Below are 23,453 nucleotides of genomic sequence, written 5' to 3'. Positions count from 1 at the left end.
ATTACTAAAGAGATACAAAAAAAGTAAAATGGATATGTTCTTTTTCTTTAAGGAGATTAAATATTACTGAAGAAAGAAAAAAAAAAATTAAACAGCTAAATGGGGCTATGCATACGAAGTTAAAAGGTTTAAATAAAACAGAAGTATATATTTTATTTTTACTTGCTTAACTTGTGGAGGGTGTATCCTGTAGCAAAGCCCTAACTTTTTTCATGAAAGCCCGTTTCAGTCAATAAGTCTTAAAAAAACGTGTAAAGATATTGACAATAAGCTAAGCAAACCCAGGAAGACATGGAATCGTTTAAATCAAGTATCATTACATCTTCCTTTCTTAAAGAGAAGTAAGGCAGTACTTATAAGCTTACATATTTATATATAGACATACATACATATATATATATATATATCTATATCCGAAGCCGTGCAAGCACACTCTTGAGAATGCAACGTATAGTTGTACAGAAGAAAAGCAATCTTGCCTCAAATGAATGGCAACCTTTTGTAGGTCTATGAACTTAATTTAAACTTTAGGTTTACACGGTGCTTTCTTTCCGAAGTACCTGCACTCATGAATATGTCTGTATGTGTCAGTCGGTCAAATCCACGTGCTTCGCACCGGCGAAGTACCACTTTTAAATTTTTATTAAGAAGAAAATAAAACCTTTTTAAATTGAGGGAAAATATACTAATAACAGTTTGTTAAGGATCTGTTTTTCTGTGAAGCTGCCTTTACTCGAGTGATCACTTCGACCTGACTTGGTGGCCAACTATAAGCGTTACCTGGTAGGTAACCACCCATACAATCAGATTGTGAATCAGACTACGAATGCCGTGAATGTAATTACACACTCACTGCACTTGCTTACGGTAATCGAACCTCGGACGTCAGCGCTAGAGGGGCTTAGCAGCGGTGAAGTATTGCTTTTAAATTTTAATTAAGAACAAAAGAAAACCTCAGAGGTTCGATTCCCGTAAGGGAGTGAAGTGACTGGCCGGTTACCTACCAGGTAACGCTTATGGTTGGACAGCAAGTGACGTAACATCAGCCACGGTGCCTTCAGTTGTGAGAAGCAGATCATAGAATGATTGAAAATAGTTTTGCATTTACCTTTTTAGTAAAAGGCGAGCTTTTAAGCCTGAGAAATCACCCCGTAAATGCACACGTTTAATTGCACATGTGTTAATATGTATGGTTACACAGTATTAAAAGACAGTGAACAACGTGATTTACCTTTGTTCCCGCATTTGATAAAAGGCGAGCTTTTAAGCCTGAGAAATCACCCCGCAAATGCACACGTTTAATTGCACATGTGTTAATATGTATGCTTACACAGTATTAAAAGACACTCAAAAATTAACGTCATTTACCATCAGCCACGGTGCCTTCAGTTGTGAGAAGCAGATCATAGAATGATTGAAAATAGTTTTGCATTTACCTTTTTAGTAAAAGGCGAGCTTTTAAGCCTGAGAAATCACCCCGTAAATGCACACGTTTAATTGCACGTGTTAATATGTATGCTTACACAGTATTAAAAGACAGTGAAAAATTAACGTCATTTACCTTCGTTCCCGCGTTTGACTCGTGCTGTAAATCTCTTCCTTGTTTTTAGTTCACGTGATTACGTAGGAGGCGTGATGACGCGATACGTGACTCCGCCTCCTCCATTAGAGTATATGGACAAAAAACATATTCCAGTTATGACCATTATGCGTAGAATTTCGAAATGAAACCTGCCTAACTTTTGTAAGTAAGCTGTAAGGAATGAGCCTGCCAAATTTCAGTCTTCCACCTACACGGGAAGTTCGAGAATTAGTGATGAGTGAGTGAGTGAGTCAGTCAGTCAGTCAGTCAGTGAGTCAGTGAGGGCTTTGCCTTTTATTAATATGTATAGATATAACTGCAACTACAATCCTAGATTGAGAGATTGTTTTTGTTTCCAAAAAGGGGGATATCTTGCACCAAACAGTATAACATTGCAATGCTTATGGGATTTGACATCTAAAATTGGCACAATGGTAGCGGATAGACTGGGGCACAAAAGTAAATTGAACCTAGGGCTGGGCATCATACAATGTCTTGCTTATGTACTGTAAAACATACAAATAAAACAAAAAATTTTAATTACAGTAATCCCTAGCTATATCGCGCTTTGCCTTTCGCGGCTTCACTCTATCACAGATTTTATATGTAAGTATATGTAAATATATATCGCGGATTTTTTGCTGGTTCGCGGATTTCTGTGGACAATGGGTCTTTTAATTTCTGGTACATGCTTCCTCAGTTGGTTTGCCCAGTTGATTTCATACAAGGGACGCTATTGGCAGATGGCTGAGAAGCTACCCAGCTTACTTTTGCTCTGACATTTTCTGCTCCTGACGGAGGGGGTGTGAGCAGGGGGGCTGTTCGCACCCCTAGACGATACGGACGCTCGTCTAAAAATGCTGAAAGATTACCTTCACGTTGCTCCCTTCTGTGCAGCTGCTTCATGTAGCGACATGCTGCACGGTGCTTCAAATACTTAAAAGCTCGAAGGGCACGTATTGATTTTTAATTGTTTGTTTTCATCTGTCTCTCTCTCTCTCTCTGACATTCTCTGCTCCTGACGGAGGGGGTGTGAGCTTGTGCCTTCATTACAACTGCTTTGTGCCACGGTGCTTCGCATACTTAAAAGCCAAACAGCCCTATTGATTTGTTTGCTTTTCTCTCTCTCTCTGACATTCTCTGCTCCTGACGCGCACTCCTTTGAAGAGGAAGATATGTTTGCATTCTTTTAATTGTGAGACAGAACTGTCATCTCTGTCTTGTCATGGAGCACAGTTTAAACTTTTGAAAAAGAGACAAATGTTTGTTTGCAGTGTTTGAATAAAGTTCCTGTCTCTCTACAACTTCCAGTGTTTCTGTGCAAATCTGTGACCCAAGCATGACAATATAAAAATAACCATATAAACATATGGTTTCTACTTCGCGGATTTTCACTTTTCGCGGGGGGTTCTGGAACGCAACCCCAGCGATCGAGGAGGGATTACTGTATAAAGATACTTTTGGTTTTAAAAAATTGGGAACATTGTACTCACTACGCAACAATTTGCAGCTCCTTTATTACATAAGCGGAAAAATAGCCATGTATTTTTGGGTATGTAATTTAGGTACAATAATGCCAAAAAACCCTAATTATAACCAAATTACCAACTTCTTTCAATGAAATTCACCCCCAAACCTGTTGCAAATTGCCACCATGCTTCACTGTTGGCTACAGACCTTCATCCATGTAGCACTCTCAATATCTTCCATTGACAAACTGCCTCCTGTCTGAGCAAAATTTTTAAAATTTGGACTTTTCAGTCCAAAGCACTTACAGCTATTGATCAGCACCCCAGTCCCTGTGTTTTTATTCATAGGTATGTCTCTTGGATTTCTTTAGCTATGAGAGGAAGTGCATTTTCAGACTATGAAGACATGAAGACCAGTTCTGACAACACCTCTCCAGATTTTACAGGTGGGTACAGATTTTATAGGTGGGTTCCAGTGAGTTCGGATCTGATAGCAATGTTGGACACCTTTTGATTTCAAATAAACATGTATCTTTCCTCTGCAGTACTTGGTTTCTATGGCCAACCAATGCGTTTCTGGTACTCAGCCTTGCCTGTTTTCTTGTGCATCTTCAGAAGAGTTTCGACAGCTTGGGAAATACCCTGCTGATGCAGGATGGCCACTTTGAGTCATGTTGCTATGCTCACTCACAACATATACTCAAATTCTTTAATCTGAAAAGATGTCTAGAGCTCAATACGTTACTTTCTTTAATGAAACAGAAAAAGGAAATCTCTGTAACATTTAATGTTTTGAATAATGAATTCTTAGAAATCTGAAATTTGCTCTTTTTGTATTACATCCAGGGTGCATAAGACTTTTGCACAATTCTGTATTATCTGTATGTAATTCACTTTTTATGGAAATGAAGAAAAGCAGAAAACAGCATTGAACGGAATGCCATCACACATTAAGCAAGGCCAATTTACAGTCACCAAGAACATTACAAAAATTTGATGAGAATACTCCTAATAATCTGATTTCTCCAAAATAACATTGGGCCAAATTCTGATGGTCCATCAGGTCCCACTGTCTGCCGCATTATTTGGTAACTTATTCCACAAATTTATAATTCTCTCTTTAAAAAAAAAAAAAGTCATGCTTGTGCAAAATTTACCCTTTACAATTTTTCACCCGTATCCCAAAGTTCTTGTTGAAGTAAAGTAACAGCTTTTATCCACAGTACTATTCACCTTCATAATTTTTAACACTTCAAGCATGTCATTTCTTAATCTCTGTTTAAACTGAAAAAGTTCAGTTCCTTACATCGTTCCTTGTTACTCATATTTCACAGTCCCATTGTCAGCCTGGTTGCTTTTCTCTGGATCTTCTCTAGCATGGAATTGTGTTTTTGTTGTTGTAAAATGGAGACTAAACAACTTTATACCTTAATTATAATCACCCTTAACTTGTACTCCCCATATTAGGCTGGATTATAGAGGAATATTTCAGACAAAATGAAGTAAATAACTAACTATGGAAATAAATACATTTATTGTGAAAAGTAAATATAAATAAATAATAAAATAAATTGTGAGTATAAATAATTAAATGCACTACAAAATATTTGTTTTATGTTGCTTATGTTGTTATGCACTTATTTATTTAATCAATTACTTCATTAAGACTACATACAACATGAAAACCCCTTGAAATGAAACATGTCATTCACAGCTCCTTAAAGTAAAGTAGTTGCTTTTTTTGCTATTGTTTATTTATCAACATAAACCTCCCTCAACACATTGCCACCCATTGTGTGAAGGACACAACTTGATACTTTGCAGTGCAGTGTGCCAGTCAAGTGTAATGGGCAGAAATAAGGAATACCTCGTGGAACTAAACAATCTCTTCACCCCTGAAGGGTAAGGCTAAAATACAGTATGCCTGTAACCTCAATATTTTTTTTTCATTAGACCTTATTGTTTTACGTTGTGTGTGTCAAGCCAGAAGCAAAAAAGACGCTGACTGTGTATAAAACCTTGTGTTGGCTGTGGTAGCTAAAATGAGTATTGCTGACATGTAGTACTTATTTCTCATTGGTTTTAATTTGAACAAACAAATCTGGAACAAATGTGTAAAAGGAGGGAGAAGTTTGGAAAAGTAAAGCAACATCAGTTTGTGACATGTGAAATTTTAATGAATTTAGTTCCTCTGTAGACATGTCCCTTTAGTAAGTATTTTAACTAACTAATAATGCAAATATAAATTGTACAACAGCAAATGCTATAAACTAGGGCTGCTGTTCAATTAAAAAATGTAATCGCAGTTAACTGTACCATTAAAATCTTTAATCGAAATTAACTGCATATTAATTGAAATTTTACATATTTCCTTCATTCACTATTAGATTTATATAAAAGACAGAAATTAACTCATTAATTACTTCGTTATACAAAACAGTTTTAATAACCACTTGCCTAGGCATATTAAATTATTCCAGGAAGTGTATTTAAAAGTTTTATGTAGCAGAAACTAATCAGTTGAAAGGTCAAAGTAAGCTTTTTTATTTTGAGCCATATCATAATTTAAATTAGTCTAACACTTTGATTGATTCTGTCAATAACAATAATTGTTCACAACATGAAGGAAGAAGGAAGCAGGAGACTGATATGCGAATTGCAGCAGCATCAGCAGTTAAGTGGACATTGTACTGGTTAGTCGTGGTGAAGAAAAAGTTGAGCCAAAAGGCAAAGCTCTTGATTTTGCCAGTCAATCCTTGTCCCTGTCCCCACCTATGGTCACAAGCTTTGATTAGTGACTGAAAGAGCTAGATCACAGATGCAAGCGACAAAAATTACCATCCTTTACACGGTGTTGGACTCTGCCTTGGAGGTAGTGTGAGGAATGGATAAGCAGCAGAAGATGAATAGATGGTACTGTAAGTTCAAGGGACGCTACTTTTTCTTAATTCCTTTTGTTTTTTCCACTCAAGAGAATGCAATCTCAGCACTCGAATTGGATATATCACAATGCTTTTTTCTATTCTTTTTTGTATTTAGTGACCTGACCTCCAATTGGTTACCAATCAGAACAGTTCTTGACAGCAGGACAGCAGCCTGGAAATCCCAGCCTCAAAATGTGATGCTATCAATCACCATCTTAATACTCTCAATTCTGTAATGAAGGACTCTCCCACATGTTCAACAAACAGCACACATAACACAGATTCTTGTATATTTATATTGCAGTACTACACCGCTACTACTATTAATAGATTTGGATTACTTTGGCACTTGTAAAACATAGTCAAATTAACCAGTATTAATTAATGCATTTAGATGTTGCGTAAAAAAATAATTACAGAAATTTTTAATGCATTAATTGCTTATGTTAACAGTGATGAGCCAGCAGAACCATTACAAACCTAACAGTGTGATTTTCTGAGAAACCAGACTTTAAAAATACTTTCTTATAAAAACAAGAGTTTGTTTAAATGATAACTACCTGAATTATCTTGGAATTTACTAATTCAACACTACATATGTGATATTTTTGAATTTTTATTTTTGATTTTAAGCATCATTTTTACAAAAAAGAAATGTAACAGTATAAATAGTATACTACAGAAAAAGGCCAATGTAGTTTATTTAAATAATGGAGGTACTTTTTAAAATTTAATTTTCCAATGGAGGTAACCATTAACACTAGAAATACCAGAGCATATGAGAAAACTCATAAATGAGGCCCACCTTAAATTCATTCACACCTCTCTGTCAGCGTCTTTTGTCCTGTAAATGTGCCGATTAAGACAAGCAGCCTGCTATTCCATTCCCCCACCGTCGCAGAACGTTCACAAACTTCTCCCAGCTCATGCCTTGATTGGTTATCTGGGAGTAAAGTGCTGGAGTTTTAGAGTGGAAATTATAAATTGTTATTTGGAACACATGCATTTCATGTGTGTTCCTTTTCTACAGTAATCTGTGTAAACACATTGTTAAAACAGAAACTTTTTCATATTTTAGTAATAAATGTTACAAAATGTAGGCATAAACTATATAATGTGTGAAGCCTGAAGTTCAAAGATTAAATAAATACTTTTACAAAAGGTTCAACGACGATACAACAGCTTCCGTGGCATAGCGGTAAGATTTGCTGACTTGTAATCAACAGTCCCCGGTTTGATCCCAACTGCCTCCTATATTTGCCGTTTTCAGTAGTGAGCTGCTCTTATTGTTAATATTATACAGTACACACATACATTTGGTTTGTGTCTGTAACAGCCGCTGTACATTTATAGAACTTGTAAAAGTTACTGGGTTTTTTTTTCACTTCTTTCTCTCATTCACGACCACGATGCATACTAAATCCCTCCTCAGGGATCTGACGCTGTTACTTTTTATCTGAAACTGGGAATAACTGTAGATGTGAGTGGTGTTTTGAGGCAATAGAACTGGACATTCTCTGATCTGGATGGATGGACATTCTCTGATCTGGATGGCTAAAAGACATACTGTAGGTATATATGATATTTGGAATAACTCATTTTATGACATTTTAGTACATTTCAGAAAACATTGTGGCACGGATGCAACATTATTCATATTATTTATATTCATTTGCATAACATCTTGGGTTAGTAATCACTGACTGCGTGTTTCACGTGTTTTTTTTTTGCCGATCTTGCCAGTCCCCACATGTTGCTGTATGGTGATGTTTCTTTTGTACTACAGGACATGCAGAGGAAAGAATAGTACAGAGGTCAGTTCAGCGCCATATGCGGTATGGGGGGGGTGGGTCGGTGGGGGGTGGTTGGAGTTAGAGTGTGATTGAGAGAATGAAACTGAAAAAAGCTAACTTTTACAAGTATCATAAATTTATACCCAATGTCCCATATATTTGTCTCTTTCATTTTTTTCTCCGTGCTGCGCAGGGCATGCACAGAGACTACTGAGAAAAGAAGAGTGTTCATGGCTCACCTTACTAGAAAAGGCAATGTAAAAAGAAAAGGTGGATGCAACACAGACAAGCTTCTGTTCCAAGACAGCCACTTCCCCAGGAAAGTAAACTAAGTCAGTGTCAGGTGCCCTTTCAATGTAATAGAAACCACAGCATAGAGAGAAGTGTGTGCTTTGCAACAGGTACACACATCATAAATGTAGGAAGAACGGTTCTTGCAGCACGGAGAAAAAAAGAAAGGGATAAATATATGGGACATTGGGTATAAATTTATGGTACTTGTAAAAGTTAGCTTTTTTCAGTTTTATTCTCTCAATCACAACCACACTCTAACACCAACCATTAATAAACCGCCACCTCTCCTGATCTGACTCTAAGTAACAACGCCAACATAAATTCACACCCGATCTGACGCTGTTCATTTTCAAATAATATTGCACTAGTGCGATGACATTTTCTGATTGGTACTATTCAGGTCATAAAATGATTTCTTCAAAATGTCACATACTGTATATTGTCTGTTTCTTTCAGGTGTGTAATAGAAACCACAGCACAGAGAGAAGTGTGTGCATTTCAACAGGTACACATGTCGTAAATGTAGGAAGGACAGTTCTTGCGTGTGTGTAAACTGTTAACATTTGAATCTGATGATTGCATATGATGCTGAACTGACCTCTGTACTATTCTTTTCTCTGCATGTCCTGTAGTACAAAAGAAACATCACCATACAGCAACATGTGGGGACTGGCAAGATCGGGGGGGAAAAAAACACGCGGTCAGTGATTACTACCGCAAGATGTTATGCGAATGAATGTGAATAATATGAATAATGTTGCATCCGTGCCACAATGTTTTCCGAAATTTACTATACAGGTCATAAAATTAGTTATTCCAAATATCATATATACCTATGTCTTTTATCCATCCAGATTAGAGAATGTCCAGTTCTATTGCCTCAAAACACCACTCACATCTATAGTTATTCCCAGTTACAGATAAAAAGTAACAGTGTCAGATCCCTGAGTATGGGGGCGGTGGCTTGTATGTATCGTGGTCGTGACTGAGAGAATAAAAGTTAAAAAAAAAAATAAAAAAAAAAGGGTAACTTTTACAAGTCCTATAAATGTACAGCAGCTCTTACAGACACAAACCAAATGTATGTGTGCACTGTATAATATTAACAATAAGAGCAGCTCACTACTGAAAACGGCAAATATAGGAGGCAGATGGGATCGAACCGGGGACTGTTGATTACAAGTCAGCAAATCTTACTGCTATGCCACAGAAGCTGTTGTATCGTCCTTGAACCTTTTGTGAAAGTGTTTATTTGATCTTTGGACTTCAGGCTTCACACATTCTATAGTTTATGCCTACATTTTGTAACATTTATTACTAAAATATGAAATGTTTCTGTTTTAACAATGTGTTTACACAGATTGCTGTAGTAACTGAACACACATGAAATGCATGTGTTCCAAATAACGATCTATTATTTCCACTCTAAAACTCCAGCACTTCACTCCCACATAATCAATCAAGGCATGAGCTGGGAGAAGTTTGTGCACATTCTGCAACGGTGGGGGGGGGTGGAATAGCAGGCTGCTTGTCTTAAGCGGCACATTTACAGGACAAAAGACGCTGAGGGAGAGGTGCGAACGGATTTAAGGTGGGCCGGATTTACAAGTTTTCTCATAGGCTCTAGTAATTCTAGTGTTAATAAAAAATTTGTTGAATGGGATATCATGTTTTGTCGTTCTATCAAGTATTGTGATATTTCATTGGTACTGGTATTGAACACAAAAATTCTGGTATTGAGATGTCCCTAGTTCTTAGTGCAACCCTAGATCCAAGAGATTCAGTCTAGAAAAATCTGTCCTAAAATGCATTGTGAAGGGTTGTGTTTAAGAAGCAGAATACTGTTTGTTTACTACTAATAATACAAGCAAACCATTCAAAAATAATGTTTCACTGTAAAGTTCAAAATATTTCTTGTATGTTGCTGTACAGTTTTCTGTTAGCATTTTGTTTATTAAAAGATCAGTGCCATTTCAGAGAGACCGTAAAAAACAAACAGTTATAAGTACATTTGTGGAAAAAAATATAGCAAGTTTTCCCGTGGAGAAAATGTATTAACATGCGCAACAATAGATTTTGGTGTGTCTTCATGTGAAAACAAAAGCAATAAAATAAACGAGATTTTGATAGCGGACTACAACCTGCTTTACGCTGCTGCAGAAAAAATCCAAACAAGATTTAGGGAGTATTCTACCACAAAAAAACTTTAAAAACACCAAAAAAAACCAAACTCTTTTTAGTAAATTTCACATTTTATGATTGTGAAATCACATGCAAAACTGGTTTTAGCTAAGTTAAGTAAAACTACATAAAACAAAACTTGACTGTTAATTTATAGCTTACATTTTTAATTTGGTTCCCAATATATAATTACAAATCAATTAATACCACTAACTGTCTTTTAAAACATGCTTTAATTGCTCATTGTTAACCATTAAATCAGTGCCTATAACTAACTCATATATTTTACATTCTTTTAAAATAAATCATCAGGCTTACAGAGAGTTTTCCCCTCGTATGCAATACAATGATTTTTCTCTTTCATGCATCATAGTTACTGCATTTACACACCAAATACTTCCTTACTGATGACAGCTTGTTACTTTCTATCAGATCTTGCAGTTATAGTGTCATTGTTGTTTAACATGACACTTCACATGTCATGGTGCTCAGGACAGAAAGTTCAACTAGCTAAATAATTATTGGCTACTAAATCTACAGTTATTAAATTTTACTTCTATACAACACAAACATTTTCTGAACAAATTCAGTTCTAGACAGATCTGCAAAAACTCTGGAAAACACTCAACTAAACCTGTGGGACAAAATATATACTGTTTCTAACAAAAAAGAAACTGCAGAACAGAAGAAAACTATTTACCAATCATTTACTAAACATAGTGAATATGCAAGATCTTTACAGAAAAAATGCTTTACAAACAGCTCTTACTTAAATTACATTATGCGTATTTTGAACTTGGAGAAATGTTTAATAGGATGTTAGCACATTACATATGAAAGAAGTCCTGAAACACTACTGCAGAAAAAAATAATATTGTTGGTACATGAGTAACTTATCGATTATTAGAAGATGCCTTTTGCTACTGAACGTAAAGAAAAAGGCATTCAAATTACTTAAAAAAATATATATATATATGCTACAACTCCAGGCAACATGCAAAAACAAGCTGAGCCATCGTCTAACTTATTCTGCAATTTCAGAAGCTGTTAAATACTTACAAAGCTGAAAAGCTGCAGGCCCAGATGGCTATCCAGCAGCATTTTATAAAGAAAAAAAAAGGTTAGATTAAGTCTGTCAATATTAGCCTGACAGCAAAAAGGCCCAACTTAATTCATCCTTATCTGTCTAGCCCGAGAAATGAGAAAATCCCATGAGAATATGCATCCTATAAGCCAATTTCTCAGCCAAGCACCAGTATCAATTTCTTGCCAAGGTTTTTGCAAACAGAATAAAGAAAGTACTTCTCTCTGTTACTTTCAAGATCAATCAGCATTTATCAACCACAGATATAAACAATCACATTTCCAATACTTGTTCACTGTAATCTATACACCAGTTGCAACTGAGTTCCCAGAGGTCCTGCCATCACTAGAAACATAACACATATTTGAAAAAATTAAATCGAGCTACTTATTTATAGCATTATGTATATTTTAGTTTGTAGCATAAATATCACTGGCTCTCAAGATTATCAAATCTTTTAAAAGAGTCCTAAAATATTTTTGGAAGTTCAGATTTATTTCAGCAAGAGTAAAGTATTTCAGGGAAATACATACAGTGATCCCTCGCTATATCGCGCTTCGCCTTTCGCGGCTTCACTCCATCGCGGATTTTATATGTAAGCATATTTAAATATATATCGCGGATTTTTCGCTGCTTCGCGGGTTTCTGCGGACAATGTGTCTTTTAATTTCTGGTACATGCTTCCTCAGTTGGTTTGCCAAGTTGATTTCATACAAGGGACGCTATTGGCAGATGGCTGAGAAGCTACCCGGCTTACTTTCTCTCTCTCTCTCTCTCTCTCTCTCTCTCTCTTGCGCTGACGTAGGGGGGTGTGAGCAGGGGGGCTGTGTGCAGCTGCTTCCTGAAGGACATGCTGTACGGTGCTTCGCATACTTAAAAGCTCAAAGGGCACGTATTGATTTTTGACTGTTTTTCTGTGGCTCTCTCTCTCTCTCTTCCTGCTCCTGACTGAGGGGGTGTGAGCTGCCGCCTTCAACAGCTTTGTACCGGCGGTGCTTCGCATACTTAAAAGCCAAAAAGCCCTATTGATTTTTTTTTTCACTTCTTGCTTTGTTCTCTCTCTCCTGACTCGCACTCCTTTGAAAAGGAAGATATGTTTGCATTCTTTTAATTGTGAGACTGAACTGTCATCTCTGTCTTGTCATGGAGCACAGTTTAAACTTTTGAAAAAGAGACAAATGTTTGTTTGTAGTGTTTGAATAACGTTCCTGTCTCTCTACAACCTCCTGTGATTCTGCGCAAATCTGTGACCCAAGCATGACATTCTAAAAATAACCATATAAACATATGGTTTCTACTTCGTGGATTTTCCTATTTCGCGGGTGGCTCTGGAACGCAACCCCCGCGATGGAGGAGGGATTACTGTACTTGTGTTTAAATTTAATAATGCTTCTTTATCAGCCTCCTCTTTCAATTATACTACTTTGTATGGGAAGTGAATAAACATATATTGAAGAAATCACATAAAAAGGAATTCAAATCTTCCTTGGCTAGATGCTAAGATAAAGACCTTCAGAAACTTGACTATTAAATGATGTTTGTATCACTTGAACATTTCCTCAGCTACAACTTTTTATCAAAACTTTTTCCCCAATGGCTGGCAATTGTTTCACAAAAATAAAACTCTTTCCTAAAATTTAAAATCTTGCATGTCAGTTTGTGGTGCAAGTTTTATTTTTAGTTACACTATAGCATTTGAAGATCTATGTCCTTTCAAAATGGTGCATGTGAAAACAATCAGAGCAACAATTTAATGGCATCAATCTGTGTGAGCACTGACATATATATTTTTCTCAGTTCAAACTGACAGAAATTATCCAATCCAATACACTACTTGTGACAGATGTCTTTAATGCCCTGTTTTACTAGGCCACTCCATCAAACAGCCTTACAATCACAGCAAACCCTAGTTCCCTTATTAAGAGTAACATCTGAGAGAATGTTAATGTTTAATGAACATTTTATTGTAATAACTTATACTATAAATGTTAGAATGCATTTTGTAACGTCTATTGCTCTATTAGAAGAACCTAAAAAATCTACTGTTGGACAATGATAACGTTATGCCCTATTTTACCTCACATTAGAGAAAATCCCATTAATCTATGAGGAATAACTTAAAAGTACTTCAAAACTGCCAAGAAGTTATCAATGCTGCCCTCAGCTAACAGCACATACTGAACCTTTAGTACAAATCATTCAAAGATACTGGTAAGGTTACTAACTCTGCCATTTCTGTCTCTCAGTGAGTAAGAGAAGCAGTATCTGAACATAATTACAGTGGAACCTCGAGATACGATCACCTCTGTATACGAGAAATTCAAAATACGAGGAAAGTATGAGCGAAAAATTCAGATCTAAATGCGAGCATTGGCTCGCGTAACGAGCCACGAGCCAGGCTGTGGGTATAGCGAGGGGGCGTGGTAGCAGTTGCGAGCCGCGATCTGCGGTGTCTGCGTTTCTCACTTAAGTGCACAGGTGGGAAACTGCCCACATCCATGATTGTTCCTGTGGCTGATGGGCTGCAGCTGCCATGTCCTCCCCGCATATATAGAGAAGCGCGAGCCGGTTAAGGGGGAGAAGAAGTAAAAGAAAAGAGAGGAGAGAGAATGGAGAGGCAGGCAGGCGGGCGGGCGGGCGAAGTCGGTGCGGGAGAGCAAGCGAGTGCAGGCTCGCGTGTAGCTGAACAGTGAGCCGAACAGGCGAGCCAAACAGCTGAAGCAGGACGGTGTCTCGCCTGTTGCAGAGCCCGCAGGTGAGACGCTAACAGAGAAGAAGCACCGGGGATTGTCATCTGTTTTTTAAAGACTGCATCCTTTTGACATTTAAACCTCGTGTTAAAGGATTGTTATTCTTGTGTATTTTAAACCTCCACTTCACAACTGTTTTAAGGATTATTTATTTAAAGATTTATTGAATGCTCTACTGCACTTTGGACACCTGTTTTGATTCTTTTAATAATCAGTTATATTTACCAGTGTTATCTATTAAAGGTAGACTACAGTATATATAATTTATCAGTGTTATTTGTTAGGAAAATTGATTTTTATGTTAATATATTTGGGGTGCGGAACGGATTAACTGGATTTCCATTATTTTCAATGGGGAAGTTTGTTCTAGATACGAGAAATTCGCTAAACAAGCTCAGTGCTGGAACGAATTAAACTCGTATCTAAAGGTTCCACTGTATTAGAATTAACTATTAGATGAAGTCCTTAAAATGTTTATCTTGTCTATAACTTGCAATGTAAGGAAACTTGTAAATCAATTAAAATAAATAAAGAAAAAATATGATTTACCATTAAATTAATTACATTTTAGCAGTGTAATGTATATAAATTACTTTTAGATAGATTATGTTTGTATAATATTTTTATTAACACTAGAATTACCAGAGCCTACGAAAAAACTCGTAGATCCGGCCCACCTTAAATCCATTCGCACCTCTCCCTCAGCGTCTTTTGTCCTGTAAATGTGTTGATTAAGACAAACAGCAAGCAGCCTGCTATTCCATCCCCCCACCGACTTAGAACGAGCACAAACTTCTCCCAGCTCATGCCTTGATTGATTATCTGGGAGTGAAGTGCTGGAGTTTTAGAGTGGAAATAATAGATCGTTATTTGGAACACATGCATTTCATGTGTGTTCCATTTCTACCATAATCTGTGTAAAAACATTGTTAAAACAGAAACGTTTTTCATATTTTGGTAGTAAATGAGAAAATGTTGGCATAAACTATATAATGTGTGAAGTGTTACAATCTGAAGTCCAAAGATCAAATAAACACTTACACAAAAGGTATGCATTTGCTACAACCACTTCAGTGGCGCAACGGTATCAATTGTTGACTGATAATCAAAACTTCACGGGTTTTAGACTGGACGAGTCCATTTTGAGAAGTGAGCTGCTCTTATTGTTACTATCTTAGAATAAAAACATACATTTGATTTCAGTCTGTAACAGCTGGTGTAAATTTATGAAACTTGTAAAGCTTAGCTTTGTTTTTTTTTTTATTCAGTTTTATTCTCTAAGTCGCGTTCACGATTCCACCCCCCAATAATAAGAGCAGCTCACTTTCAAAACGGACTTGTCCAATCTCAAACCCGTGAAGTTTTGATTATCAGTCAACAGATGATACTGTTGCGCGACCGAAGCGGTCATAGCAAATGCGTACCTTTTGTGAAAGTGTTTATTTGATCTTTGGACTTCAGACTTCACACATTATATTGTTTATGCCAACATTTTGCCATTTACTACTAAAATATGAAAAACGTTTCTGTTTTAACAATGTTTTTACACAGATTATGGTAGAAATGGAACACACATGAAATGCATGTGTTCCAAATAATGATCTATTCTACTCTAAAACTCCAACACTTCACTCCCAGATAATCAATCAAGGCATGAGCTGGGAGAAGTTTGTGCTCATTCTAAGTCGGTGGGGGGATGGAATAGCAGGCTGCTTGCTGCTTGTCTTAATCAGCACATTTACAGGACAAAAGACGCTGAGGGAGAGGTGTGAACGGATTTAAGGTGGGCCGGATTTACAAGTTTTTTTCGTAGGCTCTGGTAATTCTAGTGTTAAGGAAGAACATACTATCTACAAAGTGTATAGTTAAAAATATATAAAAATACAATTTTATGCTTTTTTAATATTTTTAACCTCTAAAGACAAACCATGCTAGTCTTGCACAGGCATTCTTGGAGTTAGTGTTTATACTGAGCCAAAACATTTCACCACAAAGATGTACTTTTTAAGTTTTGTACAAGTGCACAAAAACATTCCAAGATTTTGTCCCAGATTTAACAGTATGAGTTTCTACCATACCTCATGGCCTCTGCTGATGTACTTTAGAGCTTAAACATGCACAGAATGTTTACTAGCATAGCATGTAGCCAAAAAGCATGTAGGATCAGCCAGATCTATGCAAAAAAAGATAACTTCAAATCTGATTCTCATTCCAACCACAGTGAAGAGTTACGAAATGGAATGTATTCATGCATATGACAAACAGAGTAAAGTTATCTATTGTATGGATTCTTTGTGCAAGCAGAAGATAATCTTTTTTAGTCAAAGAAGAACCATAATTGCTTACAAACCCAACAATACAGCTACTGTAAAGCAGTATTTTATCTGTAAGCCATTTTCTCCTACTCTTGTTTTAAGCTTTTTGATTTCTAAAAGTGGTATCAAATATACAAGTTCTCAGTGAAAGAAGGGTCATGAAACTCCATCATAAAGGTTAAAAACAAATATAGCAACAAGATTACTAAAAATAAGAAGTCAGTCACTAAAATGAGAGAAGGGAAAAAAAAAAGCTTGAAAATCGGTAGAAAGAAACTCTGATTATTTCCTGTACAGAAGAGAACCAAAGTTTCATACCATATGTAAATTGAAAAAACTAGATTGTTGCAAGTGAACTTTCTGTAAATATAATACTGTGTTTGAATTTTTCACAGAATAAAACTGAAATAACTCCAAGTAAGCATTTATACAACTCACACTTCCTTAATCATTCTAATATCTCTGACATACAATATTTCATAGAAGTATGATGAAACTTAAAAATTTTAATGCAGCAAAAATTATACTAGCTAAATATTCTTGTATACAAAACTTAGACTTGTATATTAATAAACAGTGATGTTTTAACTGTTATGTTTGGTGAAAGTGTATGCAAAACTTACGTTTTTGAGTATACAAAAATATTTCTTTTAAATTACCATTAAGCAGTGCTCCAAATGATCGACCACTGATCAAAAACGTCCAATTTTCACAACAAATCACTTGATCAGTGAGATCAAAAACGTCCAATTTTCACAACAAATCACTTGATCAGTGAGATCAAAAACGTCCAATTTTCACAACAAATCACTTGATCAGTGAGTTCAAAAACGTCCAATTTTCACAACAAATCGCTTGATCAGTGATCTGTAAATTGGCTGATCTCAAAAACTGAATTTTTTAAGCATCTGCTTTTGTACGTTTTTTGGTCATTAGTTGTTGATCTACTTTATTTTAGGAAGAGCATGTTTGTATTTGTAGCCAGAACTTCCTGTAAACAAAAAGCAACCAGTCTTATTTCAGAGGAGAAAATGGAGTAATAAATTGACAAAAATCTGATAATTTGTCGTGTGCATAGAGTGGGACTGCAGACTAGATAAACATGTAGTGGAAAAACGGGAGTCCTATTTACATATATGTGTGTCTTTGTGAGAAATCAAAATGGAAGCTGCTTTAATGAGTTCAGAACTTCTCATTTTGTCATTTAATTAAAACTACCACTCCTTGTCTGAGTGTTCACAGTGAGCAAGCATGTGTTTAGTACAGCAGCTCATATTTTAAATAACAGAAAGCAAACAGAAAAGCATTTGCCTTCATGGCTAAGTAAACAATACCGTTATCTTACTTATAAGCTTGTTAAATATGTTATCTTGTATCTATTTGATAAATATCAGGGGATTTTATTTAATTTTAGTGTTTTTTATAGTCACCAAACAATAAAGGTGCAAAATTTCATTTTGTAATCAAAAAATGAACAAGTAAACATGAAGTCTGCAGTAAAAATACCAAGGGTAACACTTTACTATATAAGGCTTACACAAATGGCTGCTTACACAGGAGCTTAGTGTAAAAAAATTTAAAAGGATAAAGAAAAGAAAAATCAGAAACAGGCAATTAATATAACATGAAATCAGTGATCAGTATCAGCTCTAAAAAAAAAAAACCCTGATTGGAGCATCCTTTATTACTATATAATTAGTAGAGGCAACCTGAATTAATTTAATTTTAATAATTAATGTGCTCATCTACATCCTTAAAAGAAGAACTTAATAATCTAGAAAATTCTGCAAACAAGCCCAACAGTTTACAAACACACGCATACAAACTCATGACTACACAGCAATATTCAGTCAAATAGAATGTCAAATAGACCAGCCTTTAGCATCAGCTCTAGGCCAAGCCAAACTGCAATTAAAACAGCAACATTATGTTAAAGAACAACTAAAAGCAATGCATATGCCACTGCTACGCAAGCAATCCATCTGTTCATACCTGTTATTTTGCCTCTTTTTGCAGAAAGGGCATGTATTTGCCCTATAAACAGGAAAAGCAAAAGGGAAAAAATACCAGAAGATTTAATTTTAGCAACAGAGAGCAATGCATACTGTGTCCAATAATTGAAGAAAATGTTTGAATTAAATTGTGATTGTTACATCTTAGAATTAAGAAAGAATGTCTGTACTTTTTACAACTTTGCTGATTTTTCTTAGATACTAAACTAAAGCCTCAAAATATAACCATCTAATTCAAAACTATACCATGCTCACTTTAGCTGTTTGAAAAACTGTTGAATTTCAAAATACAACTCAGCACTTGAGGCATTAAAATATCACAAAATGCACATTGTTGTGTACATTATAATAATAAGTAAAGGCTCGGGTTAGTGGAGGAAAGTTTCAAAATGTATCTACAAAACGAAAAAGGTAAAGGTTATTCCCACACTGGAAAAAAAGAAGAGATGGTTAGATATGTAATGTTTCACCTATATAGCCTTCATCAGGTATGTGCAGGCTAAGTCAGTGTTATGGGATTTGCAGCAAGTGATGAGGAACTTGAGTCTCACTGGAAAAAGAATGTTATTTAACTATATATATATATATATATATATATATATATATATATATATATATATATACATACATACACAGAGGGGCAAAAAAGTATTTAGTTAGCCACCAATTGTGCAAGTTCGCCCACTTAAAAAGATGAGCGAGGCCTGTAATTTTCATCATAGGTATACCTCAACTATGAGAGACAAAATGAGAAAAAAATCCAGAAAATCACATTGTCTGATTTTAAAGAATTTATTTGCAAATTACGGTGGAAAATAAGTATTTGGTCACCTACAAACAAGCAAGATTTCTGGCTCTCTCAGACCTGTAACTTTTTCTGTAAGAGGCTCCTCTGTCCTCCACTCGTTACCTGTATTAATAGCATCTGTTTCAACTGTTATCAATATAAAAGACACCTGTCCACAACCTCAAACAGTCACACTCCAAACTCCACTATGGCCAAGACCAAAGAGCTGTCAAAGGACACCAGAAACAAAATTGTAGACCTGCACCAGGCTGGGAAGACTGAATCTGCAATAGGTAAGCAGCTTGGTGTGACGAAATCAACTGTGGGAGCAATTAATTGAAAATGGAAGACATACAAGACCACTGGTAATCTCCCTCGATCTGGGGCTCCACGCAAGATCTCACCCCGTGGGTTCAAAATGATCACAAGAACGGTGAGCAAAAATCCCAGAACCACACGGGGGGACGTAGTGAATGACCTGCAGAGAGCTTGGACCAAAGTAACAAAGGCTACCATCAGTAACATACTACGCCGCCAGGGACTCAAATCCTGCAGTGCCAGACGTGTCCCCCTGCTTAAGCCAGTACATGTGCAGGCCCATCTGAAGTTCGCTAGAGAGCATTTGGATGATCCAGAAGAGGATGGATGGGGAGAATGTCATATGGTCAGATGAAACCAAAATAGAACTTTTTGGTAAAAACTCTACTCGTCATATTTGGAGGAGAAAGAATGCTGAGTTGCATCCAAAGAACACCATACCTACTGTAAAGCATGGGGGTGAAAACATCATGCTTTGGGGCTGTTTTTCTGCAAAGGGACCAGGACGACTGATCCGTGTAAAGGAAAGAATGAATGGGGCCATGTATCGTCAGATTTTGAGTGAAAACCTCCTTCCACGGTGGGTTGGCACCCTGCCCAGGATTGTTTCCTGCCTTGTGGCCTGTGTTGGCTGGGATTGGCTCCAGCAGACCCCCGTGACCCTGTGTTCGGATTCAGCGGGTTAGAAAATGGTTGGATGGATGGAACCTCCTTCCATCAGCAAGGGCATTGAAGATGAAATGTGGCTGGGTCTTTCAGCATGACAATGATCCCAAACACACCGCCCGGGTAACGAAGGAGTGGCTTCGTAAGAAGCATTTCAAGGTCCTGGAGTGGGCCTAGCCAGTCTCCAGATCTCAACCCCATAGAAAATCTTTGGAGGAAGTTGAAAGTCCATGTTGCCCAGCGACAGCCCCAAAACATCACTGCTCTAGAGGAGATCTGCATGAAGGAATGGGCCAAAATACCAGCAACAGTGTGTGAAAACCTTGTGAAGACTTACAGAAAACGTTTGACCTCTGTCATTGCCAACAAAGGGTATATAACAAAGTATTGAGATGAACTTTTGTTATTGACCAAATACTTTTTTTCCACCATAATTTGCAAATAAATTCTTCAAAAATCAGACAATGTGATTTTCTGGATTTTTTTTTCTCATTTTGTCTCTCATAGTTGAGGTATACCTATGATGAAAATTACAGGCCTCTCTCATCTTTTTAAGTGCGAGAACTTCCATAATTGGTGGCTGACTAAATACTTTTTTGCCCCACTGTATATATATATAATCTGAAATAAATTTCACTGGATTATAATAGTGCAATCATCTTTGAAATGTCCCTGAGGGCTAGGATAACATCTGCCAACTAAAATGGACCGATTATTGTGGCCAAAATGGTGACCTGTGCTGTGCGGCAGCAGTACCAACCACTACATCACTGTGCCTCCATGAGATCAAAGAAGAAAGAATGCAGTCAGAAACATGTGATCATAGATTATGTCAAAAAAAGCAGAAATGCCAAAATTGTAGTCAAATGTTAGAAAAAATACATAGCTCTTTTAAAGGCAGAAAATTCAAAGTGGTGTGTCATGATTAAAACTGCTGGCTTGTTCCATTTTTTGAAGTTGCGCCAAAGGCTCTCCAACTGTCTGTGTTAGTACTTTGCACTTTTTCTTCTATTAAAAAAAAGATAGAAATGTCTTGTAAATAGTAATAAAGCTTTCATTATTATTTCATGGAGACTACTCTGTCTGGTGGGTTAGGCCCCTTCAAGGTTTGTTTTTTATCTACATCTGGCTTGCATTATGCATGCATTGGGAACATGCCTCCTTCTCATATATTGACATGGAACTCGAAGATCGACCTGCACATCTGGCTACAAGCACAGATAACTCGTTCCACAGAGTCTGTAATGCAAATGATCAGCATTACATACCCGGGAGCATTCCCATCAATGTTGGCTGTTACATCTCCAGACGATGTCGTACTGGCCTCACAAAGCATTATGTGGTCTTGGTATTTATATAAAAAAAAAAAAAAGTCAGTAAATTTGACCAACAAAGGTGAATGTGAACGCAGCAAATGCGCTGCAAATGATGCTTTGGCGAAATTCACTGATCCAACACTAGTCAACGTAATAACTACTGCAATTAACTGAAGTTCCAAAGAATAAGCAACAGGAAAATGTAACTGGATCCTGTGAGACTAATGTTCACATTGTGGCGGATACCTGGGGATTCTGCCCAGCCGGGACACCTGGAAGAACTGGGACAGGGACAATACCTCCCCTGGGCCACGAGAGGGCAGCCGCCCTGGTCTGCATCGGGGCCACAGGATCAGAGCTTGGAAGCTCATCCCTGTTGGGGCCCGTGGCCACCACCAGGGTGCACCCAGACAATTATGGAGCCCTGGACGGCAGCACTTCCACCACACCAGGAAGTGCTGCCAGAAGAGCACCAGGAAACACCTGGAGCACATCCAGGTGAAGTATAAGAGAGACAGCCTTACTCCATTCGGGGAGCCGGAGTTGGGAGGCAGAAGATGGAGCTTGCGATGGGAGGATTGGAGGCGGCAGAAGGAAGTCCAAAGAGAAAGAGACTGAATTGAGGGTGAATTGGGCACTATATTGTGTTTGCATTGTGTTTTGGAGAATTAAAATGTGTCTTTTGGGACATTCGGTGTCTGCCTGTTTGTGTTTGGGTTCAAAGTCCACAACATCAACTAAACCTTAATACCTGGAACCCATTCAGCTTACATCAAGGGATCATGCATGTAATAACCACTCTGATAACTATGAATTTATCTCCTCTTATCATCATCATATTATCTAATCTTAAGAATTTTTTGTTCCCTTTGTTCAAAAAAATGATTTTGCTCTAGAATAACAACTTCTTTCTGTCCTTATACTCATGTATCATGCTTCTTCACTGCAAGTAAAGATTACTGTACTTTTAATGTTGGGATATTTAGAATCACAGTAAAGCTTCCTGAAAGAATTTTTTTTTTGTTGGATGCACATATATGCAGATTCTTACTGCTGCTGGCCTAGAATATACCACATACAGTTGCCCATGTGAGAAACGTGGTTGTGGCTTTGAGCCTTAGACCGTAGATTTTCATTTGTATTAACAGTAAGATACATGGAAAATTTCATGAACTGTGACTCAGCTGTTTTGGAGTGATGCATCATTTCACCTAACTTCCCCACGTCTCCAAATTACAACCAGCCATCCAGATGGAATTTTTGAAATGCAATGTGTAGTTCAGGTTTACATTACATGCAAAATGTCAATATTAAAACAGATTAAAAAGATTATTATTTTGGGATACTGTAAAAACAGACAAACTAACAGACAAAATGTAATCAGGGGGTTGAGAAACAGTGGGCAAAATGAATAATTAACATCAAATGATGATGAAAAATTCTAAAGACAAATAAAGGGTATAACAATTTTATTTATATAAATTAAGAAGAAAACAATGTGTCAAAGCAATTTGTATGTCACTATCTGAAGCACCTACTCACACAAAGGCATCTTTAAGTTACCACAAATGCTTGCCCATTTCTAAGCCGGCACTTTCAATGATTTCACTTCAGACTGCATTTGTATAGTTTTCCAAAACAAACCCAGTAAGACTTAGGCTTTAATGCTGATTTGTTTAGTTTAACACATAACACTCAATTGTAGTTTATAGATTGAGGGCATAATAAATTCCACTAGAGATACAAATATCCAGAATACATCTTAATTTTGTGTTAATGATACAGTTTGTTTTTGATACATCTTTACTAATTATAGGTGTAATTTACAAGGAAAGCAACATAAACCAAACAGAAGATGTAACAACCACAATGTTGATTCTTCTAGATTGGACATAACCTCTCCAACTCCTTATCTCTGACTACTATACTGGACAGGGCTGTCTGTAACTATAAGAAAATTAC

At 36.8% G+C, this 23,453-nt stretch overlaps 1 protein-coding gene across 3 annotated transcripts in view; it reads right to left on the bottom strand.

Moving 5' to 3' along the window:
- Positions 1-23,453, bottom strand: part of tapt1b (transmembrane anterior posterior transformation 1b) — a 95,555-nt gene that overhangs the window by 50,632 nt on the left and 21,470 nt on the right. For 2 of the 3 annotated variants that reach the window (XM_051928270.1, XM_051928269.1), the window contains exon 4: positions 18,385-18,426. The exons of the other annotated variant lie outside the window; for it this stretch is intronic. In XM_051928270.1, coding sequence (XP_051784230.1) covers positions 18,385-18,426 — 42 coding nt within the window. The remainder of the gene's footprint in view (positions 1-18,384; positions 18,427-23,453) is intronic. 3 annotated transcript variants of the gene reach the window in all.

The sequence above is a fragment of the Erpetoichthys calabaricus genome, chromosome 5 (genome assembly GCF_900747795.2).
Source record: "Erpetoichthys calabaricus chromosome 5, fErpCal1.3, whole genome shotgun sequence".
Taxonomy (NCBI): Eukaryota; Metazoa; Chordata; class Cladistia; order Polypteriformes; family Polypteridae; genus Erpetoichthys; species Erpetoichthys calabaricus.
Note: the sequence above shows the minus strand (reverse complement) of the source record. Positions and strands in the feature narration are given on the sequence as shown.